Genomic DNA, 27,032 nt, shown 5'->3' on the forward strand with positions numbered 1-27,032 from the left:
TGTAATGGGGCCTCTAGTTCCATTTGACCGCATCAATTGAATGCTAACGTGCAGTTAACGCACTGAAAATTATGTTTTATTGTTGGCCCGTATGACGTCATTCTTGCTCATTACACGTCACTGTGGCGCAAAATTTGAAAGTTCCAAAATACTTCTTGCTTTTTTTCGTTAAAAAAACATCTTTTGTGGCTGTAATGGAGCTGAGTGAGATACTGAATCCTAGTTCTTTCAAATTAAACGAAGTTGTATTTTCTCTTCATGGCTCTTAAGTATTAGCCGAGTTATCGTTCATTGAAAAGGACCCAAAATAAGGTCTGGTGCATTTACCCTTTCACCGCACCTCTAAAGCACTGTAGAAGCTGTGACGTCACTGACCAGGTGCAAGACCACCTAGAGAAACAGGGCTGGTTCAAGATGTGTGCAGCCCTTGGCTCCGCTCGGCTTGACATCACGTTTTTTTTTAGCTGACGACAGCCAAGCTCCACCTACTAAAGCCGCTACTGCTCAGCGCCCTGGGGCTAGTCGGTGGTCAGCCCGCATCAAACTACCGTGTCAAACTACCGTGTGGCCATGATCCTCGCTTCAGCCGTGCCCGCATCGGCATGTCAGTTTTATAATAGTGGAAACGAGTGCTTGAAGGCCAGATAACGGGATTCCAAACACAACATGCTTGCTCACAACAGTAATTGAAGATTGCCACCGATGACTAATGGCCCACTAGCATTTCTGCATGTGGCGCTGTCCCAGCGAACTGGTCCCTCCGAGGTCGAAGAAAAGGTTTAGCATCGCCACAGTTATTCAGACACCACTTTATGAGGCCACGGCGACGACGATCACCAGCGCAATCTTTTACTGCACTATCACCTCCTTTCACGCATTTATAGACTGATTTTCAGCAATAGTTGTGCTCTGGCGGGCGGTGACAGGTTTAAGCTGCTGCCGTGTATGCCGTATCGTGCATACACCGCAGAGTGGGCTCCTTGTCAACCGTGCAGGCAGATGCTTGCCGCGGTCACACGTGTAGCACGTGTAGCGGCGTTTCCACTTGCAGGGGCACTCTGTGGTTTTCGACGTTATTCATACCTTGTAAATGATGCGCTATATCTACAAACTCGGCTACACTTGTGTGACAGATGGTGACGATCGACATTCATCCCTATTGAGATACGCCATGCCACTGGTGCTGGAGCGTCGCTTGCCAGGAACTGCACCTGCATTGCCCCCAGAGCCGGGAACACTGATTGGCTACAGCATTTAGAGGGGCCCATCAATAGCAGTGCCCATCTGCCCAGTGCTTCGTGTGTCATAGAGGCTGCGTCAGAGCATTCTGCCGCACATCAGAGTGAAGCTGTATGGCGGCGAAGAAGCGGTAGGTAAGCAAGGAAAGAAAGAAAGGATCTGGTTTGCATGTTTATGCAGAGGCACTTTCGCACAGCGGCAGCGGCGAACAGCATCGGATCCCCGGCCTAATCGTCTCCCGCCTGTTCCGCAGGTTGGTGCATCGTCGCATCCTCAAACCGACAAGCCAACGCAGCGTTGAAAACGAAGATTGCCAGCAGCTGGGCTTTTGCGCACGTGCCTGCGGTGGCCACAGCAAATCGCCAGAGCAACCAAGCCATAAAAGTGACGGGACTCGGAGACACTCTTGGAACTTTCGCACAGCGGCAGCGGCGAACAGCATTGAATTCCCGGCTTAATCGTCTCCCGCCTGTTCCGCAGGTTGGTGAACTCTCGCATTTTGTGCAAAAGCATATCCAACTTCGTTCACTTCTGCTGCTGCTGCTGTTGCGTGCTGCCCTGTGCCGAGAGTATGTCTTCAGAACGTGCCTAACATGCGATTTACAACTGCCTGACGATAAAATGTACCTTACATGTACTACTTGCAACTACATGTACCATCTTGGCAAATGTTCGGGTGTCAATGCTGCTTTCTTTCAAAGTAAAGGTGACGCTCTTAAAGCGAAATGGTGCTGCACGACTTGCGAGACAGCGAGCAAAAAAAGCACTTCGACCTCTAGTGAAAAAGGCAGTTCCAATATGGAGCACATGTTGACTGAAATAAACAAAAAGCTGTCCTTGCTCATGCCACTTGTAGCCCTAACTAACCTTGTTGCGAAGGTAGGCGGTATCGAGTCTTCAATCGAGCACATGTCAGAACAGTACGACGCAGTGTTGGAAAAAGTTAAAAAGCAGTCAAATGATGTCTCGGCGCTAAAGGAAAGGGTGGAACGCTTAGAGTCAGGTAACGCCCCTGTCATGAAAACAGTGAACGCACAAGTTAACGAACTTGAACAGTACAGTCGGCGTCAAAATCTCGAGATCCGTCGTTTTGTGCAAGAAGAGAATGAGAACTTTTTCGAAAAGTTAAAAGACCTGGCAGTGAAACTTGGCCTCCCTGAGCTTAAGCAGAGTGATACTGAAAACGTACATCGCCTGCCAGAACACTCCCGAAAAGAGCCTGCGATAATAGTTCAATTTTCGTCGCTAGCTCTGAAGGAAAAATGGGCCCAGAGTCGCTCTCTTCTGAAGACGCTAGATCTGAAGCTGTGGTTTTTGGATAACTTAACGGCACCAAACAAACGGCTTCTGTGGCTTGCACGCACAAAAGCCGAGGAAATGAACTACGCCTTCACATGGCAAAGAAACGGCCACATCTTTGTTCGGAAGCTCGAGGGTGCGAAGTCCCTCCGTATTCGTCACGAAAGTGATCTTGTTAAGATGACGTAATCCGCGAGCATGAAATGGAAGATTGTGATAGCGTTTCCTTTTTTCAATGGCTACCTCAAGCCCGTACTGCGCTTATCATGACAGATTCTTTCTGTGCATTTGGCTCTAGTCTTCACAAACCGTCCGACTATTTTTCTTTTTTTCATTTAAGTGCACAAAGTCTTAGAAATAAAGAGGAGGAATTGAGCTTGTTGCTATATTCTTTCGATAAACAATTTGACGTCTTGGCCTTTACTGAGACATGGTTTTCGAGTACCATTGATACAACAGTGATTGACGGGTATCATTGCGAAGCAATATGTAGGACGAAGAAGAAAGATGGTGGTGTCGCCATTTATTTACAGAACAAATACTCTTATGACGTTCTTCAGGATTACTGCATTGTTGATCCAAACTTTGAATCACTTTTCCTAAAGACAAGTGCCTTTATAGTGGGTGTGATTTATCGCCCACTTTCTGGGTCTTTGAGCCAATTTTATGTTTCTTGAACCTGTGTTAGAATTTATATCAAATTCCAAGACACCAGCTGTTATTCTTGGGGTCTTCAATGTTAATCTCCTGCACGTTTCAGATTTAAATAGAGAATTTCGCGATATGCGGTCCGTAAATGGTTTTTCCAACGTAATCGATATTCCTACTCGTATCACACCATCAAGTGAGACACTGATTGACCTCTGCTTGACAAATTTTGACCGAAATGATATTTGAGCGGGTGTTTTAATGAGCGATTTGAGTGATAATTTGTCTATTTTCTGTTTTGCTCCTAGAAATTGTACAACGCTGCGAATAAAACAGTGCCAGAACAATAATACGTAAGGTAACTTGGGGCAAACGGAGAATTTTCGCCAACTCGTAGCATTTACAAATTGGACACAGTACTTGAAAGAGATGGATCCAAATGTTCTGTATGATAAGCTTATTAACAAAATAATTGAATTATACAATATCGCATTTCCAGAAGTTATCTTGCGAAGCTGCAGAAAAATCAGAAAACCTTGGATAACAAAAGAACTACACAAAATAAAAGCCAGAAACAAATTATTTAACAAGTTCATAACTTCACGTGAATTAGCACTACTAAAAGAATACAAATCACTCCGGAACAAACTTTCTAGTGAAATAAAAAAATGTCGTATTCGATACTATTCAAACAAATTCTCCCACATATGTTACGATCCCAGTAAGACATGGCGCACCGTACAGGATTTATTTTGCCAAACAACCACTACTTTGCCAATGGAAATAAAAATTTGAGATCAGATGTTAAGAGGTAAAGATCTTGCAAATGAATTTAATCGTCATTTTTTAACCTCCGGAGCTTACAACGAAAATGCAAACAACGAAGTCGAAAGGTACATGCCTCCGAGTCTACAGCAATCAATGTTTCTTTGCCCTACAACTCCTATGGAAATCTGCGATTTGATACATGAGCTTAAAAATAACTGTGCTTGTGGTTTGGATGGTATCAAAGCGGCACCTATTAAGGCAGTTTCTGATCTAATTTGTTACGTGCTTTGTCATTTATGTAACTTAATCTTGGAAACTGGCACGTTCCCAGACAAAATGAAAATCGCCAAAGTTAGTGTCTTGTACAAGGGTGGTGCGGTTACCAACATTTCTAATTACAGGCCAATATCTATACTCCCGCTTTTTTTAAGGATCGCTGAGAAAGTAATTAACGCCCGAATAACTGTTCACCTTAAAAAATATCCACGGTTATCTCCAAAACAATATGGGTTTCAAACGGGGAAATCAACAGAATCAGCTTTACTTAACATTAAGGAAAAAATTGTTTCCAACATAGAAAACCGCGGTAGCATTTCGGCTGACGTACCCGCAAATTTTCCCGCCATTTTTTCGCGGAGCTACCATGGTTGCCAGACCAGGAGTGCCCTCTGTTGATTAGCTCGCATCATACATTCGCAGGTACTGCAAACGTATTGGGGCCCGTAAAGGCCGCGGATCTGTCAGCCCGCTCTGGCTACAAACCCCTGCGCGCTCGCGCCGCAGGCTCAGGCTCAAGCCCGGGTTTGTTATTTTTTCGCTTCGTCCCCACGGGAGGTACTACAAACGTATTGGGGCCCGTAAAGGCCGCACATCTGTCAGCCCGCTCTGGCTACAAACCCCTGCACGCTCGCGCCGCGGGCTCGGGCTCAGGTTCGTTTTTTTTTTTTTTTTTCTCGCTTCACCCCTAGGGGAGGTACTACAAATTTATGGGGCCCGTAAAGGCAGTCCGTAAAGGGGAGGGCAGTCCTGGTCTGGCAACCATGGTAGCCCCGCGAAAAAATGGCGGGAAAATTTACGGGTACGCCAGCCGAAATGCTACCAAAACCGTCTCTATACAATTGGCATTTTTGTTGGTTTTAAAAAAGCTTTTGATTCAATCAAGCATATTCTTTTCAGAAAGCTCCCATATTACGGAATATGTGGCATGGCGTATAAGCTATTGCAGAGCTATCTCTCAAATAGAGTACAGTTTGTTGTATATAATAACGTATTATCAGATGCTGGATACCTCGCCCACAAGGGTCTATATTAGGACCAGTACTATTTCTTCTTTATATTAATGATATTGTCAACATTCCTGAGACTCCTGAAATGGTGTTATACGCTGACGACACAAATGTGTTTTTCTCCTTAAAAGATTAACAGTCCTCGTACGTGATGCTAACATTTACTTCCAAAATTTATCGCAGTGGCTGGCGGCGAGCTTTAGAAAGGGGTTCGCCCCCGACGACTCATGGCCGACTTGTTTCTCGGGTGCAGAGAAGTTGCGCAGATATTGGTTCGCCGCTTTCACTACCAGCGCTAGTCGCAATTCCTAGCACAATTTTTCAACCCACCATCATCCCCATCCTCGAATGTGGATCTTTGTTTTTACATTTGGACAGGCGGCAACACGCTCTGTGCAGCGGCCTGCGATGCGCACAGGCAGCGCGGCCGCCGCCGGTCGCCGCGTCGCGCAGAGGTGCTGGTGCCGGGTCACTGCTCGGCCGGTCAGCGGAACGTGGCATTGCTGCACGTACGCGTGTTTTAGAATAGGGCAGCCGAACGTTGGTCGCCCCCCAAAAGGTAGAGAAACCCAACCACAGCACGCTGGTCCCCGACGAGCTTTAGAACGCCTTCCACAACAGCTCCAGCCGGCTCAGGTTGTATGCTGATGTTGGAAACTTTAGGCTTAGCGTCAAGGGAGCTAGTTGGTCGCCGCTATCTCTACAATTGCGAATGACTATCCTTAACACAGTTTTTCACCACGCTATCATCCCCTTTCTCGCATGTGGAACCTTATTCCTATGTTGATAGTCGTTCTAGCGATCGGTGCTGTGCTCATTCTTGCGCGCAGGTAATGCCATCCATCGGCGTCTCGCCGCATCTCGTGCTCGGGCAGGTTCGTTTGCTGTCGTCGACGACCCTCCGCGACCGGTCGGCGCTTCGCATCGCTATACAAATTCGATCAGCTCTTTCGAAATCACCTTGGATGACAATCCCTAGCACAATTTTTCACCACACTATCATCCTCTCTTGCACTTTTACCGTGCTTTTCGCGACGGCCTTGATTCTGGGCGGCAGCGAAGGGCGGTCGCTGCCGCGGCATGTGTGGTGCGAGCCGTTTCGTGCGCCGTACGGGCATGCACGACCAGCGAGTGTGTGGAGCGCTTCCGCGCGCGCACAGGAAACGCTTTATGTTTTCAGCTTGCTTGATTTCTTCTTAAAATCTAGCTATTCAGCTAAGCTATCGTCACAGCCAACAACGTTGATCGGGAAAACGAAAGCCCAGAGCACTGTGGTCCCACAAATTTTCTAATTCCCTTATAATAATGTATCAGGAACTCAGGGTACCTCCGTATTTGTTTGAGCCCGTCGCTTCGCGTACGAAGCATAGAGCACCCGACGACACGGCATGCTCTGCGATTACTCGTGAAGGCAATGTAGTAGCCACGGGCGCTCGGGTAGGAAATCTCTGGTATCTAGAAGTTGCTTTAGGGAATCACGCAGAAGCATTATGGTTAAAAATCGACGCGGAAGCAACTCTAGACAATGATGATTAATAAAGTGCAGATTACACGCCTGCTTAATTCGGAACTTCGCCCAGAAAACTGGGACACAGCGAAGCGGCGGCTCACGTCGCTGGCCGTCTTCCGAATATGACGCTACTTCCGGTTGCTGCCGCTCAGTTTCTCGCTCTTCCGGCGATGCGGCAGGGTGCGGGTGGCAGGGCAACGACGAATACCGCTGTCCCCAAGCTAAAAATAATGAAAAAAACTTTACAGGCATAAACTGACCAATGTAATAATTGTAAAAAGTAGAGTTTTGCCCGGTTTTAAAAGCACTTCAGTAGCCCTTTAATCAAACCGCATGCTTTGCAGTTAAAAAGCCATGCACAGGATGCAGAGAGCTTTTTTTCTTTCCTGCTTCATCTGAGGCTGTCGGTTAACCTGACAGCTGGGCATGTTGTCTACACCGAAATTGGTGGATTCTGCTGATGTGCTCAGCATAGTGGAACTGGTAGAGCAGCCAACAAGGTTGTCTCGGTTAAACCACACACTTGCTTTTAAATCTCTCAACTGTTTTTGTTTTTGGTATGTTTTGACGGGACGCTTGTATGTGGAAGTCAGGCTAAAGGCTGAGGCAGGCACAGCCACAATGAGGGGGCAAGCACTTGTTTAGAAGGGGCCGTTTGAATCGAGTGTCCGTTTGGGAGGGGGGGTGCATTTTGGGACACCAACCATGTGTGGCTGGAATACCCTCAGAATTTCAATTTTTTGGGGTGTGGGCAGAGTCATTGCAGCTTTCAGGACATTGTGAAAGTGGAGCTTAATTTCGCTAGGTAAAAAGAAAATAGAAAATCCGGCCACCCTCTATACGCAGAAAACTCCTGTACCGAAGCTTGATAAAAAGCTTGATGTGTGAAAAAGAAAAGTTTGGAAGCAATTAGAAGCGAGGAGCGGGAGTTTGGCTGGCCTTATTGCTCTCTCTCAGCAGACTGCACTTGCAGCAAGCTACTGAGTGAAATATAGATCAAGGGATAATTGGGGTGTAAGATCAGCAGCATCACCATGGTGATGACAAAGACTGGCTACACGTTAGTTCGAAATGGGAAGGCCCCGTGTCACATGTATCGTCAGTGATGTTGGGGGCAGGAACAAAAAAGGAAATACCACAACTGTGCAACGTGTATAGGAAAAGTATTGAACCATAAGGATTAACACCCTTACTTTACGTCATAATGTCATGCATTTTCTGGTTAACCATCTTTGCATAGTGTATGGGTGTATTTCTTTAGTGGGAGAGCACTAGGCGAGCTGTTCTTAAAGAAATAATGAGTTCGAAATTTTCAAATTCTTCCAACTGCTGACCCAGGAAGAAAGAGGAGGGCTTGTCTGTGTTACTAAGCAAGGCCCAGGCATGTCAGGCTTTCACATAACGGCTCGCCTGGCACCTGCAGATTTCGCTTCCTCCTCTTCTGTACTGGTGTGTTCCCTTTCCGCCCTGCTGTTGATGCTTTGCCAGTGTGTTTGCCACTGGAAGGTCTCTCAGTGTTTTCCCTCCCTCCCTGTTGCAGGCTGCCCTCTTTCCCCCTTCTCGGGTCGCCACTAGGTGCAGCGTGGTTCCCCACAGGGTCAATCGGCTGTGGCGCTGCCAGCAGTGCAGCTTCACATTGACATTTCCGAGCAATCTGAAGAGGCACCAGCACATATATACAAGCGAGTGCCCCCGCCAGTACCACCTGTGCCCCAGTGCCTTTTCCCAGATGGCCAAACTGGTCGCCCACCTGTGCACACGTGGGTGAGCGCCCCCACCAGTGCCACCTGTGCTCCATGGCAATCGCCAAGAAGACCACACTGGACCGGCACCTGCGCATCCACACAGGCGAGCGCCCCTACCAGTGCCACCTGTGCACATGGCACTCTCCCAGAAGTACCACCTGGAAAGGTATGTGCGTGTCCACACAGGCGAGAAACCCTTCCTCTGCCACTTCTGCCCCAAGGCCTTCGCACGGCGCCTCCAACAGAAGGCACACGAGCAAAAGGAGCACAGCCATTTCCAGTAGTGGAGCAGGATGAGAAGGACCCGATGGGTTTGTGCGCAAATGCTCGCTTTTATAAGATCGGAGGGGAGCAAGCTCCTCTTTCCTGAAATTTACAGAGAATGGTTTTGCAGCATGCCAAGAGGTGCGGACTTATGGAGGGAGAGCCCATTTTGTCATACAGCGAGACCTGTGTTCGAGCAAAGATTTTGCTGTCACACTGTGGCCTCACTAGCTGGGTAATAATTGCTCCACTCTAGTGCGGGAAGTGTGACTGTGGGTGGGACTTGGTGTCCTGTGGTAGACAGTGGTGTCCTGTGGTAGTCACAACCAACTTGCACCAAGGGCCAGGTTACCACCGAGGAGATCCTGTTTGAATAGGCACTGCAGCCTTGCAGACCGATACAAGCAAAATTGTGAAATGGGGTGTCATAATGCGTCGCCATTTATAGGTGCACTAACGTGCACTCTGCTTGGTGATCTCACATGTAATTTCCCCTACTGTTATGGGGCCTTCTCTCAGTAAACAGCAGTTGACGTCCAGTGCTTGTCCTGAGTGCTTCTTGTACAGATATTTTTAAGCGGCTACTAAAAATGTTTAAAGTACAAAAACACGACAAGCATAAACGGCTCGCAACTATCTGATTAAGTTTGTTCCCACCGTCAGAAAAATGTATTGAACAAATGATCGCACACCATCATGAGAACAAGGCATAGCTGGGTAGGGGTCATGACTTTTTAATAATAGATACTGAACACTGGTATAACCATACTGAACATGCTTTTCCAGTAGGCTGTGTTTCCATTTCTTTGGCATATTTGCTAAATTTCTCAAGTAAACTTCAGTGGGCTAATGGCATCGCTATATGTCGATGTTTTTCCTCAATTTAGTAATGTTTTTTTCTTGAACCTTAACCCTTTCGGCTCTGGTGGTGTCAATTCACGTCATCTCATAAAAGTTCGTGTACCGCATAGAGAATGATACCAAAACTGCTAGTTTTGGGGGAAATTGTTCCTCAATTATGCCTATTGCAGTAGATACCACTGTTGTTTCATTTTAGTGGAGCTGCACGCTACAAAGAAGATAAAGCTCTGGTGGAGATGAAATTACGACATAGGGGCTGAAAAAAATGGCGATCTCAGTTTTATTCCCAAGCTGTATATCTAATAATACGCGCACTACAAAGCTAATTTTTTGTTTGTAGGTTCATGTATTCATAATGTTTAGTTAAACATGCAAAAGCAATGTCTCTGCTCAACATAAAACTTTAAATTGTCCGATGTCATAATTGATTTTCTCATTTATAAGTCTGTTTTTACTTTTACTTCTAGCTCTATTTTTTGTTTGTCAGCTCATAGGGCCCTAAAATTTAGTAATACACACAGAAACACACTTTCTTGCTAAAAATAAAAAAGGCAGGGCTGAACGGGTTTAAGTTCAACAACCTCAGTGGCCACTAATTGATCTCTTTTCAGGCATGAGTTGCTTGGAAAGATTAAAAGACAACAGAGACAAAGTGGCTATTGCTAGCTCCCTCCCTGCCACACTGTTGTCGTTGAATTAACAGTTACTTTCTGCCATTTATATAATCCCTTCACTCTTCCCTTTCCACCTTCATACCTTCTGTTAATATCCTACCTCTGCTTCACAAATGGGAAAATTGAACTTCAGCTTGCTTTCTTCGGTACAAGATATTGATACTTAACGTTGCATCATAGGATGCTGAAATTACACCTCCTATAAATTTGTGTGTTAACACAGCTTCTTCTAGTGTTAAAAAAATTCATTTCATTTTTTAGCAGTGAACTTCAGGTGACGCATTGTTCTAGTTTATGGAAGTGCAAGCTGCTATGCTTGGAGCCCACCGAGCCTCCCCGTCTAACATGCACAGATGTGTACACAACACCGGGGAAATTGACCTGGACATTTAGTGTGGAATGGGCTGAGAATTTCGCCACCTCCCCAAATTTAATTTTTGAGTCCCTAGTTAATGTTACAAGTTTTTTTTTGGTTAATTTACATGCATTCCTATAAAGAAAAGCACTTTTGAAAGTACTGCTTTCCTCATACCATCCTGCCCACCGGATTGCTGACTGTGACCATGAAGACACAGTGGCAAGTCATCAGGACTTAATTAATCGGATTGCTTGCGCATTTAGTGCATGTATGTACTACATTTGTGCGAAGAAACGCAGAATTGTGAGGGCACCTTATGATGCTGTGCATGTCAAAGCACTATTGTGCAATTGCTGAACATGTCCTCTCATTACCGTCATCATTATTTCCCCTTTCCGTTTTCTTCTTTCTTTGTTTGCACAACTTCTGTTGGGACAGTGCCATAAGACTGCTGGTTTCAGTGATTCCTGCGGGGTAAGCTGCTGTTGGGCATCGAGCAGAGCAGACATTTTGTTGAAACGCACTGTTATTCGCTTGATCGATACATGTACAATTATCATGCACAACTTACTCATGTAGGCCCATGGGCGGAGTTTTCATTTTCTCAGGGAGGCTGGCCCCCCTTGACTTGCAGCGCATGATGGTGATGATGATAAAATGTTCCCACCATCTTGCGTATGTGTATATATATATATATATATATATATATATATTTTCATACGTATGCGTACATATATACATGCTTCTAGTGTGCTAGCGCTCTCGTCCTCCTATGGGAAGAATTCGAAGGAGTAAATGGAAAGTATAAAAGTAAGCCGCCCACATCTCCGCCAATTCGACACAGTAAGCTTTTAGCCCCAATAAAATTTTAGGTGAAAAGGTGGGGGAAACTGAAGACATGCCAATTGGTAATGGCACTCGCACTGGCACTTGCGGGAGCAGAGGGGGGAGGGATCAGCATTGGTGAGGAGGGGGGGCATAGCCTCCTGCGAGATTTTTTATGTGCTGCGTTAGCTAATGCTTTCACATTAAAATGTCATTGCTTAACAGACAAGAAAAATGTCAAAATTTGGAGGTTGGCGTGGCAAGAAAACATGCTGCAAGCAAGTAGAATGTCATTCCGGGGTTTAGCGGCGTTGCCGTGATAGGCGTTTGAGGTTTTCTGTTCTGCTACCTTTTACAAAGGAAATGACGAAGTTGTGGTACAGTGCGCTGTTGCCCCTTATAGTGTTCTGTGATGCTCTTAAAGGTTGTGAGTTAAGTGGGTGGGTGGGGCCAGTCGCTCTTCTGAGTCTTTGTCCTCCGAAACCATGGCAAGGGCAGCTTCTTCATGGGACAAGTGATGGGCTCGGGCATTACCCCTCACTTCGGTCTGAGTATGGGAGGGAGTCCAGATGATGCTGATGGTCCGCTTCCCTTCAGGTGCTTATTGAGTGTCAAGGATGTGTTAGCATCATGGCAAATGCAACCACGTAGATGTATTGGGAGTCGGTGTAGATGCAACGGGGGTGCCATATGATGGCGACAGTGATGGCCACCTGCTCACCAATTGGGATTTCTTATATAGTGGTGTGAGGCAAAGCGACTTTTAGAGTTGTCATCCCCAGTACATGCCACGGCTAACACTTCACCTGCACACACCAGTCCTGCATCTCTGTAAGCTACTGTGTTAGGGGCTAGGTGCTGAAGCATCCTGTTGACTGCCTTGGCACATGCTTCTCACCAGCCCTTGTCCTTTGTTAGGTGCACAAGGGCAGGAGTGCGGACATCGATACTGAGTGAACATCAAGAAGGGGCCTCCAGGTGGGGGGGTGTTTTCCTGAGGGCTTCACGAACGTGTATGGGGTTGAGGTTGAGTTGAGTACGATGGTCATTCCAGCAGGTGTTTTAGCGAGTCTACCGATTTGGTTGACAATGTGGGCCTCATCCAGCTCTGCAAGGTTGCTGTGGGTGCCCATTTTTAAAAGTCTGTGTGGATCGGGCTTGCTCTGGTTTTAAGAGATACGTATAGGGGGCCATATAGACTACACAGGAAATAACGAAGGCTTGTACCAGATGAAGGGTATTTGCTTCTGTCATCCTGCGATGTCTAGTGGTAACTCTATGGACCCGTTGTTTTCCTAAGCTGTGGGAGACTGCTGACCAGCTGTCAACTGGATTATGACTCTCCTCGTGACGCAGGCAAAGACAGCTAGGGTAACACATTGATTCTCGGACTGGGGTTCTACTTTCACTTTCGAAGTCAATAAAATGTTTTCTTTCTTTCCAGATCGTGTGGCCTAGTTGGTCTAATTGTTGCTTGAGAAGGTTGATCTCATGGGTCCATCTGTTGGCTTGAATGTGGAGACCCAGAATCCAGACTGGCTTGCATTTCAGATATACTTTTTGTTCTTTAAAGGTGAGGTATACTTGTTGGACTGAAAGGTTTTCAGAATGGCCTCTTCATAAACAGTACTGTCTTCCGAGATGCAAATTTGAGGCCCATGGCATGCATGTGTTGGGTAATGATGTTTGTGGCTTCTTGGAGTGTATCTTGTAGCTTGCCCAGGGCATCTGGTTTGAGGATCCATAAGGTATTGTCGTTTGCATAGAAGGCTGCCTTCAGGTTTGGGATGTGTTGTAGTTTCTGTGGTAGGTGGGGAAGAGAGATTGAAGAGGAGTGGAGAGAGGACTGCCTCTGGTGGGGTGCCCCTGTCACCATAAATAAGCAAACCCCCAAAGGGTCTGGAGGCTGTCCGACTCCAAGCCCTCTATCTTGATTTGCGCTGTGTGTCCTGGTAAAGGGAGTGATTGCAGTTGTGGTGGGCTCACTGCAGTCAGTGATGCTGAGTGTAGAAAGGATCCCTCCCTTTATGGAGCACGATATCAAAGGTGCCTTTTAGTTCCAGTGCTGATATACCTCTGTGTGTGTTCCAGGTGGTCTTGTCAAATAAGTCTTTTTTTAGTTGTAGGAGGACGTTCTGGGTGCTAAGGTGTGGGTGGAAGTCAACCACGTATAAGAATTGCCTTGTCTCAAGGAAGTGTTGAAATCGGCTCTCAATAACGTTATTAACCTGGCCACGGAGGGAATGAAAGAGAGTGGACTCAGTTTTTTGATGGTGGGTTGTGTGTCTGGCTTCTGGATGAAAGTAAAACTTGAGTGTTTCCATTCTCTCGGAATGGAGTCTTGTTCCCAGGCTTGGTTCAGGTCTGTGTGTGGGGGGGTAAAAAGCGTACTGGTTAACTTTTGCCATTGTGACATTTCTTTTCACCCTATACCCATTTACATATGGTGTCCAGTGAGACGAACACACGGTGGCTAAAGTGCTTGCAGGCAGTTCCTGCTGTAGAAACCTTCATAATCGAGGTTATGATGTGACTGATATTTGAAAATAGGTTTGGACGTCCCTTTCACATATTGATGTGTACCTGAGAAAAGTGTCCAGCTTCTCTATTATTTTAAGTCTTCAATTTTCTAATGTTAGAACTTTAATCAGTTTCCCCCAATTGCACGTTATCTGCTTCAGATGAAATAGAAAGTTTTGGGGCAAGTGCGCAAGCTCTGTAAATCTGTTTCAGGTGAGGTTATTGTTGATTGAATTTTATGGTAACTGGTGAACAGAGAGTATTCATTTAATGATCTGTTTTACCAAACCGTGGCCGATTCTCCTACATTGCAAAGTGCCACTGTATGTTTGTCCACCTCAGAGCACATCCAACTGGTCCAACTTAATGTGCCTCAGACAGTTTGCATGTGCTGGTACAGCCACCCTGGCGCTGTTCAGTCAGTGGATGTGAATGTTGTGTGGATAGCAAAGGACCTCTAGTGATAAACACTTTCTTGGCTCTCTTGCTTGTCATAAGCTTTGCAGCTTTTAGCGAAAGCATGGTATCAGAGCGGACCATTTTTAGTGCGAGAGCACGAGACGTGTCGTTCTTGAACAAACCATGATTCAGAAATTTCCAAATCCTTTTCATCAAAAGACTTCAGAGACAGCATGAAAGAGGAGGGCTCGTCTGCATTGCTGGGCAGTGCCCAGGCATGTTAAACATGTCTCGCGTAGCCACAACGGAGCCACAAAGTCCTCAGTTGGGTTCATTATTTCCTCTTCCACGTCGCTGTTCGGGCACGGCTTTTGTGTTCGTTGGTAGTCCTCAGGTGCGTTCATTATTTCCTTTTCCACGTCACTGTTCGTGTGCGGCTTTTGTGTTAGTCGGTGGAAGGGCTCTCAATATTTTCCTTCATTTCTATTGCAGACCTTCGCCCCTTTCTGGGCTGCCACAGCCAGCAGCAAGGTCCCCCGGCAGCTCGGCGGCTGCTGTGCTGCCAGCACTGCCGCCATGTGACACTGCAGTCGGGAGATCTAAAGAGGCATTGTTGCAGGCACAGGGGCGAGCGCCCCCATCATCGCCACCACTGTGGCAAGGCCTTCATACAGAAGGGCAATTTGTCAACTATGTGCGCATCCACACGAGCGAGCGTCTCTTCTGCTGCCACATCGGCCCTATGGCCCTCGCACACCTCTTCCAGTGGAAGGCACAAGAGAAGGAGGACAGTGTGTGTGCACGTGCTCGGTCCAACAATGACTTAGCTCCAGTGAGATCTGAAGGAAGCAAGGCCCTTCTTGCAGATTGTTATGAAGCATTGTTGTGCAGCGCACCATGAGGTTGGGGCTCAGAGCAAGAACCCGTTTCACCTGACAAGGTCTGGCTCCGAGCGGAACTTTTGCCATCACAATGTTGCCTCACCAGCTGGCGAAAATTTCTTGCGCTAGTGCAGGAAGTGTGATGTTGGGCGAGATTTGTAGCAGACAAAAGCATCCAGTGTCACTAACGGATGATTTGCAGCGACGGCCCGTCCACAGCTGCAGAGTTTTCTGTGCAGACTAATCAACCATAAAGATGAGCCCCTCCTGAAAAGGGAGTCACAATGCACCACTGTTGATGTGTATGCAAGCACACTTTGTGTGTATGTCACTTGTGTAACTTCCCACTGCGATCGTGCCTTCGGTCGTTCAGCAACTGTTCATGTCCAGTGCTGGTCCCGTGTGTTTCTTGTACATGTAATTTTAAGGGTCAGCTAGGAGATTTCAGAGAGGAAAGGGATGTACAGATATAAACTGACACCCAACTGCCCTCTGAAATTTGTTTCTACCATTTGGTGAATGTGTTGAAGTGAGTGCTAATCATAATGAAAAGAAGGAAGCAGAGCGGAAGGGGGTGCATGATACTGACACTAACCGCTGGTTATATATGCAAAGTAATGGCGCTCTCCCCTCGTACTTTTTAACAGCAGAACTGTTTATCAAATTATAATTTTTCGTGTCAGCAGTTAAAAATGCCAAGAAATTGCCGAGCACGCGCACAGAGTCGACCGCCAGGCAGTTAACAAAATAAAAAAAATTCCTAGCGTGCCTTGTGACGACAGCCCAGCGTCCCCTGCACATATTCGTCAACCCAAGCATACCCACTAAGTGAGGTTGGCCAAGATTGCGGCGACCGCCTGGCAGTTTAAAAAAGCTAAGAAAATGCCAGGCGCTCATGTGTGCGAGTTTCACAGCGATCGCCTACGTCCCCAGAACACATTTGTGAATCCAAGCATACCAGCTTAGGAACATTGGCCAAGATTGGCAAAACAAAGAGCAAAAAAAATCCCGCCATCTCCACAAAGTGAATGATGATGAGTGGGGCGAAGCTCCAATGCTTTTCGGTACAACCGTGAAACATTCGCCCACACATCATATAAAGACTTGACAAGTTGTTATAGGGGTGATTGTATATACACTTTTATACACGATGTTTATTATTTCCATATCGATGCAATTATATACACTTTTATATACACACAAGATGTAATCATTTACATATCGATGAAATTATATACAAGGATTACATTACTGTTTACAAAGCTGTGGGATACGTTTACCTTTGAAGATTACAATTTTGTGGTCGCTGAAGTGCGTGGCGAGAGGATCTTGGATGAGAGGTTGTAGTTGAAAGTTGGAGAAGGCAATGTCGATACTGGACCCTCTGATGGTGGTGGGACACTTTTGGTCGTACGAGCTGCACCAGAGACCGTAGAAAAGAAGCGCGCCAAAAGCGCTCGCGCTATATAGGCGCGGCCCTCTGGCGGTCGCCTCTATAACTAGCGCGCATGCCCGAGTATGCAGCAGAGACGGAGGAGCACTGGTGTGTGCCGTGCCGCCTTGAGCGGTGGCGCGCCATCTAGCGAGCGACCTATAAACTATTGCATAGCTGTGCCTCTAGTGGTTGCTTCGAGAACTAGGGGACACGGCGCACCAAGGGACTTGCCTCGAGCAAGAGGAGCTTCGCCCCTAAAAAAATAAACTCAAGCGTTTGCCGCAATCGGGAAACACTCGCTCAAATTATGAACTCGTACTTCTAGCAAACTTTAGCACAATGCACGGAAGTGCATACTTCATTGAAGTTTAGTCTGTAATGGGCTGGTTTAAAAATGACATTGGCAACCTCAATTCTATTCATAATTTCCCGGCTTACCTGGCTGGCTTACTTGCTATAGCAAGTAATGGAGTAAAGGTCGTTGCAGCAGCGAAGAAGCAAATAGTCTGCAATCGTTGACTTAAACCCTCGTGATGGTCTTGAAGGTTGCGTACAGCTTCGCTTCCTTTAAGTCTTTCGTGTTGGTGTGAGCTTCCTTCATTATGGTTTTTTTGTTGTGGTTTGCTTCAATTGCTGTAATATGAGAAAAATAATCCAGAGTGTCATTGACATCAGTGTTTATGTCTGTAGCAGTAGTGGTAAGAGTAAATGATCATTGCTGGGCCACTGTTGGGCTTGCATGGAACTGCTAATAATTGCTCTACCTAAGCAATCCAAACGTACATTGAAGCTGCCTCATCTGCCGGCTTGTATGTACCCGCAAATACATTTTATTACTAACAGTCCCTCTGCTGCCACGTCACAGTATCAAAGACTTCACTCAAGTGATGTTTGATTTCAGTGCGTTTTGTTATTTCAGACACAAAATGCCTAACAAGAGTAAAGGAGACAAAGAGGCTTTTTGGGGTCTGCCCCCCTGACACGGTCATGAAAAAACCGCAGCGATGGCTCAGAGGTACAGCACTCGCATCGTGTGCGAGAGGTACCAGGTTCGAATCCTGGTACCGCCGTGCACCCACCGGTTTCTTTAACGGGTACAGGCGTCCCTGGTCGAGTGCGGACCCTTGAAAGGGGAATCCACACCTGGAAAGCTGCCTTTACCCTTGCGAGGGGCCCCTAACCCTTGTCCATCTGGCGGGGTGAAAGAGCCTGGTGGCATGTCCTGCCACAGGCGGTTGCGAGTTGAGCATCCAGTGTGCATCCGTGTGCCTTGGTGGCGCCGGGCACCTACCGGTAAAATAGGTGCAAGCGACTCCCCGGCCGCGCGCTCGGCCCTTGTGTGGGACTACAAGGCTTGGGAAGTTCACCCGGCTTGCATGGGAAATCGCCCCTATGGAAAGGAGAAACTACAAAAATGCTGGAACTTTTTTTTGCTGTTAACAGTTGCCCTCCCCCTTTTATCACTGAAGTATTCCATTTTCACCTCCATATATTCAAGTTGTGCAACCTCTGCTTCGCAAATGCAATGACGTCAATCCATTGCGCTTCAGCTGGCTTACTTATCCAAAACACATCTGTGCTGCCCTTGCATTGTGCTGAAATATACGGGTCCTGAGGCAAGCACCATTTGTTTAAGCAAATTTTGTAGTTACTAGTACGACTTCTTGAAAGCAATTTGTTTCTTTTTAGGTAACCGTGAGTAAACATTCTGTTCTGTTTATGGAAGTGCGAGATGTCATTATTGGAGTCTGCCAAGCCTCCATGTCTGACATGCACGGAAGTGCATACTTCATTTAAGTTTAGTCTGTAATGGGCTGGTTTAAAAATGACATTGGCAACCTCAATTCTATTCATAATTTCCCAAGCGGATTTTCATCTGTTGTTCTCACGGCAACTGTGAATACTTACTTGGCCAGAATGATTGTGCGGCGTTGAAATTGTCTTCTCTTGTCAAGGAAGGCACATCCCCACTATGTGTCACCTGAAAAATGTACTCCCGTATTGATCCGAATATACATTAGCAGATAGGCCCCTCCTTATTGTCAGAAGCCACACGAGGGCGAGAATTACCATCTGGATATGCACAGTTATGTGCAGTGACGTTTTTATGTGGACTTACCCTTTGGTTGTAGCTATGGGTCTACTTTCTTTGGCCATGATTGCAGGCTGACCTCTGTAGTACTGGGTGGTACCTTTGAAGAAAAAAACAGTGAACCTGTAACCAAGTGACGGCAATATTCCTTTTCAGATTCGAAGCTCTTGCGTAAATAATGAAACCACAAAAGTCATTATGTGGCAAAGATGACTCTTTTATTCTTCCATTCTTTTTCCCTGATGTTGCTGTTCAAGCAGTATTGCCTGTGGTGAAAGGTTACGCTGTGCTTTAGCGGAGAACCACAACGGTTTTAACTTAACCCTATGGCATGCTTTGAGGTTGAAGGACAGTTCACAAAGAGGCAATAGCTTATTTTACTTTTTTGCTACACACTGTCATCTCGGGTGTTCGTATAACCTGACAGCTGCGCTTGTCATTTACTTTGTATTTAGTGAACATTTACAAGGTGCTTCTCTTCTGTAACTGCCAGCACGGGGGCCCGGGCTTTCTTCAGGTGAAGCAATTCACTTTTCGCCCGGGCCTACCGCATTGAAAGGATGCAAACAAATAAACTGAAGCTGAAACTAGTTGAGAGAGTGAAAGATCCTTAATGAAGTCTGACAATGTTAGCCGGGCTAAAATGCTTAGCTTACTATGCCAGATGAATGCGGTGACAGTGATCGAAATTGAAAAAATTGGTGAACATGAATGTGTTCAGTTATTTATAAAGATTTTTCTAGGCCTGTGTGTTGTCGGTAAGCGATCTCAGCTTTTGTAAACTTAGCACGTTTGGGACTTGCTCACGGACCTAGGACGTTCTCCAGTTGAATGTTCACGGAAAGTGGTGGTTCCAAAGGCACTGCAAGGGATAATCTTTGCGCGCTAAATAGCGCAAATTCACTGAGCAAGCACTTCACTCACTTATGTTGCACACTGCTGTTTTTAGGTCCTTTGAACTTTTTCTGATGTGGTTGGATGGGGCATGTATGTGTGCCAGTTTAGTCATAGAGTCTGAAGTAGGAACCCCCACAATGAGTTGACCAGAACTTCCCTAGAAATGTATGGTTGAGCTGATTACCCATTTTGTGGGTGATTTTTTGGGGGGACACCAGTAATGCGGTCTAAAAAAATCCACGATTTTGGAAAGTGTGTAAGCTTTGCAGCTTTCAGGACTAAGCACGATATCAGTAGATTTATTTATTGCAAGAGCATTGGATGTGGTGTTCCTGAGCAAGCCGTGATTACAAATTTTCAGAAACCCCACTAGGGACATCTTCTGAGCCAGCAAGAAAGATGACTCGTCTGCGTTGCTAGACAGAGCCAGGCGCATCAGCCCTGTGCAGAGCCGTTCTCCTCACACTGACAGATGTGCCCTTCTCTTTCGCGTTTTTCTTTCTGCTTTCCCCTTCTGCCTTGCTCCTGGTTCACTGCCACTGCGTTTGCCGGAGTAAGGCCTCTCACTTTTGCCCCTCTCCCCATTGCAGAACCTTGTCCGTCATTCCTCCATGGGTGACCACAGGCGGCAGCACAGCCCCCTGCCAGGGTGGCGGCATCAGTGCAGCTACATGGGGCCATCCCTGAGCAAGCTGAAGAAACAACAGCGCGCGCACACGGGCGAGTTCCCTCATCAGTGCAGCCATTGCGGCAAAGGCATCATGAAGAGCCGCCTGGTTGCCCACCTGCGCTTCCACACGGCCGAGCACCCCTACCGGCCCAGCCGCTGTGGCAAGGCCTTCATGCGCAAGTGCAGCCTGGTTGCCCACCTCCGCGTTCACACTGGCGAGCGCCCCTTCTGGTGCCACCTGTGTGTCCCAGGGCCTTTGCTCAAAAAAATGGCCTGGACTGCCACGTGAATAGCCACATATGCGAGCGCCACCACCTGTGCAGTTACTCCAGCAAGGCCTTTGTAGAGAAGCGCAACCTTGTTGCCCACCTGCGTATGCACACAGGCGAGACTCTTCCACTGCCACCTGTGCCCCAGTGCCTTTGGTCGGAAGACCAACCTGGACAGCCACCTGCACATCCACAGGTGGCTGTCCGTGCCCGTGTGGCTGCACGGGGGGGGGGGTGGCACTGGCCCCCGCCAGTGCCACCTGTGCCCCGTGTGCAGCCACACGGGCGAGAGGCTCTTCCACTGCCACTTACGCTCCAAGGCCTTCACACACCGTGTCCAAAAAATGATGCGCGAGAAGCTGCACAGTTACAACCAGTAGTCTAGCTGGAGGAAAAGGGGCCTAGACGTGTGTTGGTGCCAACACTTGCACCAACAATATCGGAGATGAGAAAGCCCTTTTTTGCGGATCGTTGCGAAGCAGCATATGCAGCACGCCAAGAGGTGGGGGGGCTCAGAGAGAGAACCTTCTTTTGCCCTACGACAACACCTGGCTCCAAGTGGAAATTTTCTCGTTCGTCGTATTTTGCCAGGCTACTGGAGGAAGTGTGATTGTGGAGGGGGACTTGTGGCAGACAATGAATCTTGTGTTGGTGTCAACGACCACCATAGAATGGTCATTTCAGTACACACTGCAGCTTTGCAGACCAACTCGAGGAAGAAGATACAGCGGACCAAGCCGAGAAAGAAACTGACAATCACAATATGTCACTATTGATACGCAGGCAAATGCACAGGCTACATTTACCTTTCCCATTTAATTTCCCGCTGAGATGTTGCTTTTTTTGCTAAACAACCGCAGATGTTCTGTACTTGTTACATCTGGTTTTTGTACTAGTAATGACATTGTATAGGTGTGCCCATGAACCCTCAGAGTGAGGAAATGTGAGTCAAACTGATGCCAGCTCATTCAATTTTGTTTCCATCATGTGGCAAATGTATCAGAGGAGCAAGCCCAAACTGTAATGAAAAAGTGAAAGGAGGGGAGTGTCCTTATCTTTTTTGTAGCAGCTGACACCTGAAACTGGTATTATGTATAGGGGTTGTCGTGTTTTCCTTTGATCTTGGTATCATCATGTTTATTTTTTTTATAAATCTGCTAAATGGCGCCAATTTTACTTTTTGCGGTGGTCTGGAAATCATTGTTGACCCGTGAATGATGGCCTACGTCGTGGTCACGATAGAGTTAAATTGGGATGGGAATGAGCATCTGTTTACAGCAGCAGTGATAACGTGTTTGGGGGTCAGCGACCAACATGTCATGCCTGAAAAGATAGGAGACAAAGTTTCTCATGGTGGCTGCCCCCCTGACACAGTGTCATTGTTGCTGTAAACAGACGCTTCCTTCCGATCCTCATTTAAGGGATGTCCAGATTTTTCAATTCTACTCGTGTTATGCATAGGCCTCTGCGTCACTAACGCAATGATTTAAAAGTACTGAACTTCAGATGACTTTCTTTTTGAAAAGGCATCTTAATTGCTCAATTGCATCACTGACATGTACAGCTTCTGAGGGTGCACTCTTTATAAAGTGAAATTGTGGGTCGATACAGCTCCATGTAGCGTTAAACAATTTATCGCATTTTTTTACTAGACATGAGGTCACATGCTATCCTGATTTATGGAAGTGCGAGCTGTTACATTTGGAACTTCTCAAGCCTGCATTTTTGACATGCATGGGTTTGCACACAATACTGGAGAAAGGTCACATTAAAGTTCGCTGTGAAACGGGATGTTTTAATATTACACTCAACACCTGCATACTCTGGTGTTTCCTGTGTTCTCACACCAATTGTACGCACTTAAACGGCAACCACGTGGAGCGTTTTGCTCGCGTTAGGGGGCCGTCTGCATCTCCTAGCAGCGGCGTAAAACAGACGGAGAGGACCAAATTCAACCGAAGAAAGAGTCAAATTGGCCAATTAGGCAATTTTTAGCTAACAAACCAATTGTGTAGATGGTGGTGGGGTAAATTAAGCTTTCCACCGCTTCTTGCATTGCCTCCAGGAAATGCCAACGGCCTCCAGATGCGAACAAAACACTCCATGTGTTTGCCACTTTACTTTCCAAGGAACATTGTGCACTGTTAAGAGTTGTCTCTGTTGCAAGAAAAGTGCTCCGGCATGCTATTGCTTTAACATGTCTGAAGGAAAGCACATGGCCTACTTGACTGTGTCACCTGAAAATCGGGATCCTGTGTTTATTTGTTCATCAGCCTCCATAAGGCCCCTCAGTGTTAGAATCCACACAAGGGAAGGTAATGCCAACTGAATATGTCAGGTTGTGTGGGGTGACAATTTTATGTGATCGCCCTTTGGTCATGACGGTGGGTCAAGTTTCTTTCGTCGTGGTTGCAGGCTAACTTGTTTAGCACTGGGTGGTATCTTTGAAAAGGCATGAAGCCTGTAACCGGATGAATACAGTGTTTATTTTTAGGTTGGGTACTTCTGTGTTGTCATGTTGAACTGCAATGGTGCTCACAGTGCAAAAATATTTTTGCTTGTCTGTCTTTTTTGTTGCTGTTGTAAAATTTGTTGCGTATAGTAGGAAGCAGCTTTGAGTGTTAGCGGGCAGAAATGCACAAGTGTTATAACTCAACCTAACCGCATGCCTTACAGTTGCGAAGCAGTGCTAGGAAGGTGGCAGGTTATTTTGTTTCCAGGTAATCACCATCATCTCAGCCTGTCAGAGTGTCTGATAGCATGGCAGGTCATGTATTTTGAACTGAGTGAACACTGGCAAGGTGCTTCACTAGTCTACTGTAACCAGTAGAGCAGCCTTGCTGCTCGAAATTACGGTGCACGCTGTTGTTTTAAAGTCGCTCAAACTGTTTTTGTTGTCATTTGACAGGGCATGTATGCGTAAAGGTCGGGCATACATAGAGGCAGAGGCAGGAACTGCCACGGAGAGTGGACGTGAACTTCCCTAGAAATGTTTGGTAGAACCCCAAACCACTCGGTGATGGTTTGGTCGCCCACACGGTGGGCGATGTTTTTTGGGACACCATAATGTGATCAGGAAAAACCCAGAATTTTCAAATTATTGGGTGGGCATGAACTTAGCACAAAGCTTGTGTTAAGTTCAAGGCTTGTGCCTCACTTTCAGCGTGTTTGTTGGTGCAAGCACCCTCAATTTTTCTTTTTTTCCTTTCGCAGGCCCCTCCTCGAAAGGCCATGGGGTGCAGCACGGGCCCGCACCATATCGTCGGCTTTTTTGCTGCCAGCAGTGTAGCTACGAGACACCGAACTCGAGCCATTTCAAGAACCACATACGCACGCACACGGGCGAGCGTCCCTTCCAGTGCAGCCATTGCAGCAAGGCCTTCTTGCGGAAGGACCACCTGGTTGACCACCTGCGCATCCATACGGGCGAGCGTCCATACCGCTGCCACCTGTGCCCTAGTGCCTTTGCCCAGAAGACCACTCTGAACACCCACTTGAATACCCACACAGCCGGGCATTCCTTCCGCTGACTCTTCTTCCCACTGTGGTCTTCGCTTGCCATCTTTGGCAGATGACACAAGTGCATAGCCACCACCAGTAGTGCAACAGGATAGGAGAAGGGCTGAGTTGTGTGCATGTGCACACACTCGCCGGAATGTGGTCTGAATATAGCAAGTCTTTTTTTCTGCGGGTCCTTCTGAAGCAGTGTGTTGCAGCAGGCCAAGGGGTGGGGGCTCAGAGTAAGACAGAGAGCCCAGCCCACTTTTTCGTAGAAAGACACGTGGCTCCAAGTGAACATTTTCTCATCTGTCATCACGTCTTCGCTTCACCAGCCAAGTGACAATTGCACCTTGTTAGTGTGGGAAGTGTGATTGGGGATAGGGACTGTGGGAGGCAGTGGTTTGATGTGGGGGTCTCAAGGGACCACCATTAAGTGATGGTTGCAAGACGTGCTGCAGCTTTGCAGACCAGCACTAGCAAGAAGACTCCTCTCTGAAAGGAGCAATCACAATGCGTCACTATTGATATGCAAGATGACGCACGGGCTGTGCGTGTGGGGTGACAATTTTATGTGATCGCCCTTTGGGAATGAGCATCTGTTTACAGCAGCAGTAAAAAGCCGTTGCCGTAAAAAGCAGTTCTTTTTCAGTGCTTGTCCTGTGTGCTTGCTGCAAAGGCAGTTTTAAGGCGCAGCAAAAAAATCAAGACAGCAAAGAAACACGGACATAAACTGATGCCCAATGTCACTGAAAATTGTTTCTGGCATTTGGCAAATGCATTGCTGGAGGGAGTGTTAACCACAATGAAAAAAGAAATAAAAGGGAGGTCGAAGGATATGGTACTAACACTAGAAACTGGTATACATAAAAAAACTCCCCCTTCATTCCTTCATGATGGCTTGCTTCCATTTCATTGATATATTCGCTGAGTGGAAGAAAACTTCAGTGGCAGTTGGCACCAGTGTGTGTCTAGAAGTAGTAGCGGTAGCTAGTATGGCTCACTAAGGCAGGCCTGGCTTTGCATAGAACTGCTGGCAATTGCTGCACCTAAGCAAGACAATAAAAACCCAGAAAGTCGCCACTCTCTAAATGTTGAATCTTAAGGAATCTCTACAATGTGTTACCAATCAACAACCTGAGTGGCCGCAACATTTTCTCTTGTCAGTGTATCTCCCAGACACAGTGTTGTCGCTGCTCATTTGTTCTCCCACCCCCACTCAACAGATCCTTCAAGCCTTCCATTTCTTCCTTGCTATATTTATGTTATGCGACCTCTGTGTCTCAAATGTGATGGCATAAATACACTGAACTTCAGCTGTCTCACTTCTCCAAAAGGCATCTGAGCTTTGCTATTGCATCATGCTGATATCTACAGGCACTCAAGTGAGCAGATGAAGTAAATTTGTGGGCCGATGCAGCTTCTTGTGGTATAAAACACTTTGTTGCATTTTGTTGTAAATGTGAGGTCAGACACTGTTCTGGTTTGTGGAAACGCAAACTCTTGCCTTGGAGCCTACCAAGCCCCTATATTTGATATGAATGGATGCGCACACGAAACTGGAAAGATTCGTTCATTGAAGTGCTGGTTTAAAAATGACACCAGCCACCTGCATTTTCTTCCGCATTTTGCGTGAGGGATTATCATCTATCATTTAGGAACAACTGTTTGTGCTTTCCTCTGCGGGAGGATTGTGCACTCTTAGCAGTTATTTTTGCCCGTAAGTCGTGTGCATGCTACTGCAGGACTATGCGTGTAATGACGCACGTGCCATACTCAAGTGTCACTTGACAAGTACCTATGTTACTATATTTCAAATAAAGAATGGCTCCAAATTTTGCTAAGATAAGAAACACCATCTGGCTATGTGAGGTATGTTGTGTGTGGTGGTAACTGCATGTGGATTATGCTTGTTGTGACTATGGATCGCAAAGTAAGAACAAGACGAGTGGAAATGGCGCTTACTAGAGCGGCCGCCACATAGCAGCACAAGCACTTGGTCTAGGTTAACTGAGCAACGTCGTTCGTAGGAGACGCTGCGTGCCTGCCACGATCGGCCTGGAGACCAGTATCGCACTGTGCCGCCCCGGAATTACTTGTGATGGCTAACTTTTTTTTCTTTTTTTAAGATGTCACTACCCTCATCTTTGCTGTTGCAGGTGCGAATGCGAAAGTTTGTAGTCCAAGTTTGTTTTCATTCTGACACTGTCTGGTCACTCGCTCGCAGCTGCCTCCTTAGAGTTTCCCATTGGCTTGGGAAACTATGCCTGCCGCAATGGGCAGTTTAGCCTTCTGGATATATTCTTGCTCTGTAATATGGGGAGACTTTCTTTGGTGGTCATGACAACAGGTTGACATCCCTACTGCCTGCAGTATTTTTGAAAAAGCAATCGACCTGTAACCAAGTAAACTTTATTTTTTTAGTTTCTAAACTTTTGTGTCAATCATATATCTTCAATTGTCATCATGTTGCAAGTGTATTTCGTTGCTTGTTTTTGCCCTTTTTCCCCTGATGTTGCTGTTGAAGCATTTATTGCCTGTAGTAAGGGGAAACTCTCACTGGTAGCAGAGGTAGAATTAGGACTCTTTTAACCTAATCACATTTTTAACTTAATCACATGGCATTATTTGCCATTCAGAAACAGCACCAGAAAGCAACAATTGTCTTTTCTGCTTGTTCTCAGGCGGTTGGATAACCCAATTCGTGTGCATATTATCTACACTGAACATGACAACCACTGCTGAGGTGCTCAACTTAGTAGCCGTAGAGCAGCCGTGGTTTTTTTTTGTTATGCCACACACTGTTTCTTAGTCTTTCAATCTGTTTTATGCTTTGTTGCGTTTGACCCTATGCGTATACATGGAAGTCTGGAATGCAGGTGGTGGCATGAATA

The 27,032-nt window shown here is 46.6% G+C and overlaps 1 protein-coding gene across 9 annotated transcripts in view; it reads left to right on the plus strand.

Annotated features, from left to right (window-relative positions):
• Positions 1-26,551, plus strand: part of LOC144166331 (zinc finger protein 131-like) — a 29,563-nt gene extending 3,012 nt beyond the window's left edge. For 2 of the 9 annotated variants that reach the window (XR_013321642.1, XM_077695865.1), the window contains exons 2-4: positions 1,493-1,719; positions 8,291-8,661; positions 23,854-26,551. Coding sequence is in view for 5 of the 9 variants with exons in the window: in XM_077695865.1 (XP_077551991.1) it covers positions 8,547-8,661; positions 23,854-24,170 (432 nt within the window). In the remaining 4 variants the exon portion in view is untranslated. Of the gene's footprint in view, positions 1-1,187; positions 1,374-1,492; positions 1,720-8,290; positions 11,611-12,921; positions 13,051-14,888; positions 18,348-20,291; positions 20,828-23,853 lie in introns of those variants that run through there. The other 7 variants (XR_013321640.1, XM_077695866.1, XR_013321639.1 and 4 more) reach the window with 5 other exon arrangements.
• Positions 26,552-27,032: the final 481 nt, after the last annotated feature.

The sequence above is a fragment of the Haemaphysalis longicornis genome, unplaced genomic scaffold (genome assembly GCF_048455015.1).
Source record: "Haemaphysalis longicornis isolate Haplotype H1 unplaced genomic scaffold, Haemaphysalis longicornis Haplotype H1 scaffold_169, whole genome shotgun sequence".
NCBI classification, from domain to species: domain Eukaryota; kingdom Metazoa; phylum Arthropoda; class Arachnida; order Ixodida; family Ixodidae; genus Haemaphysalis; species Haemaphysalis longicornis.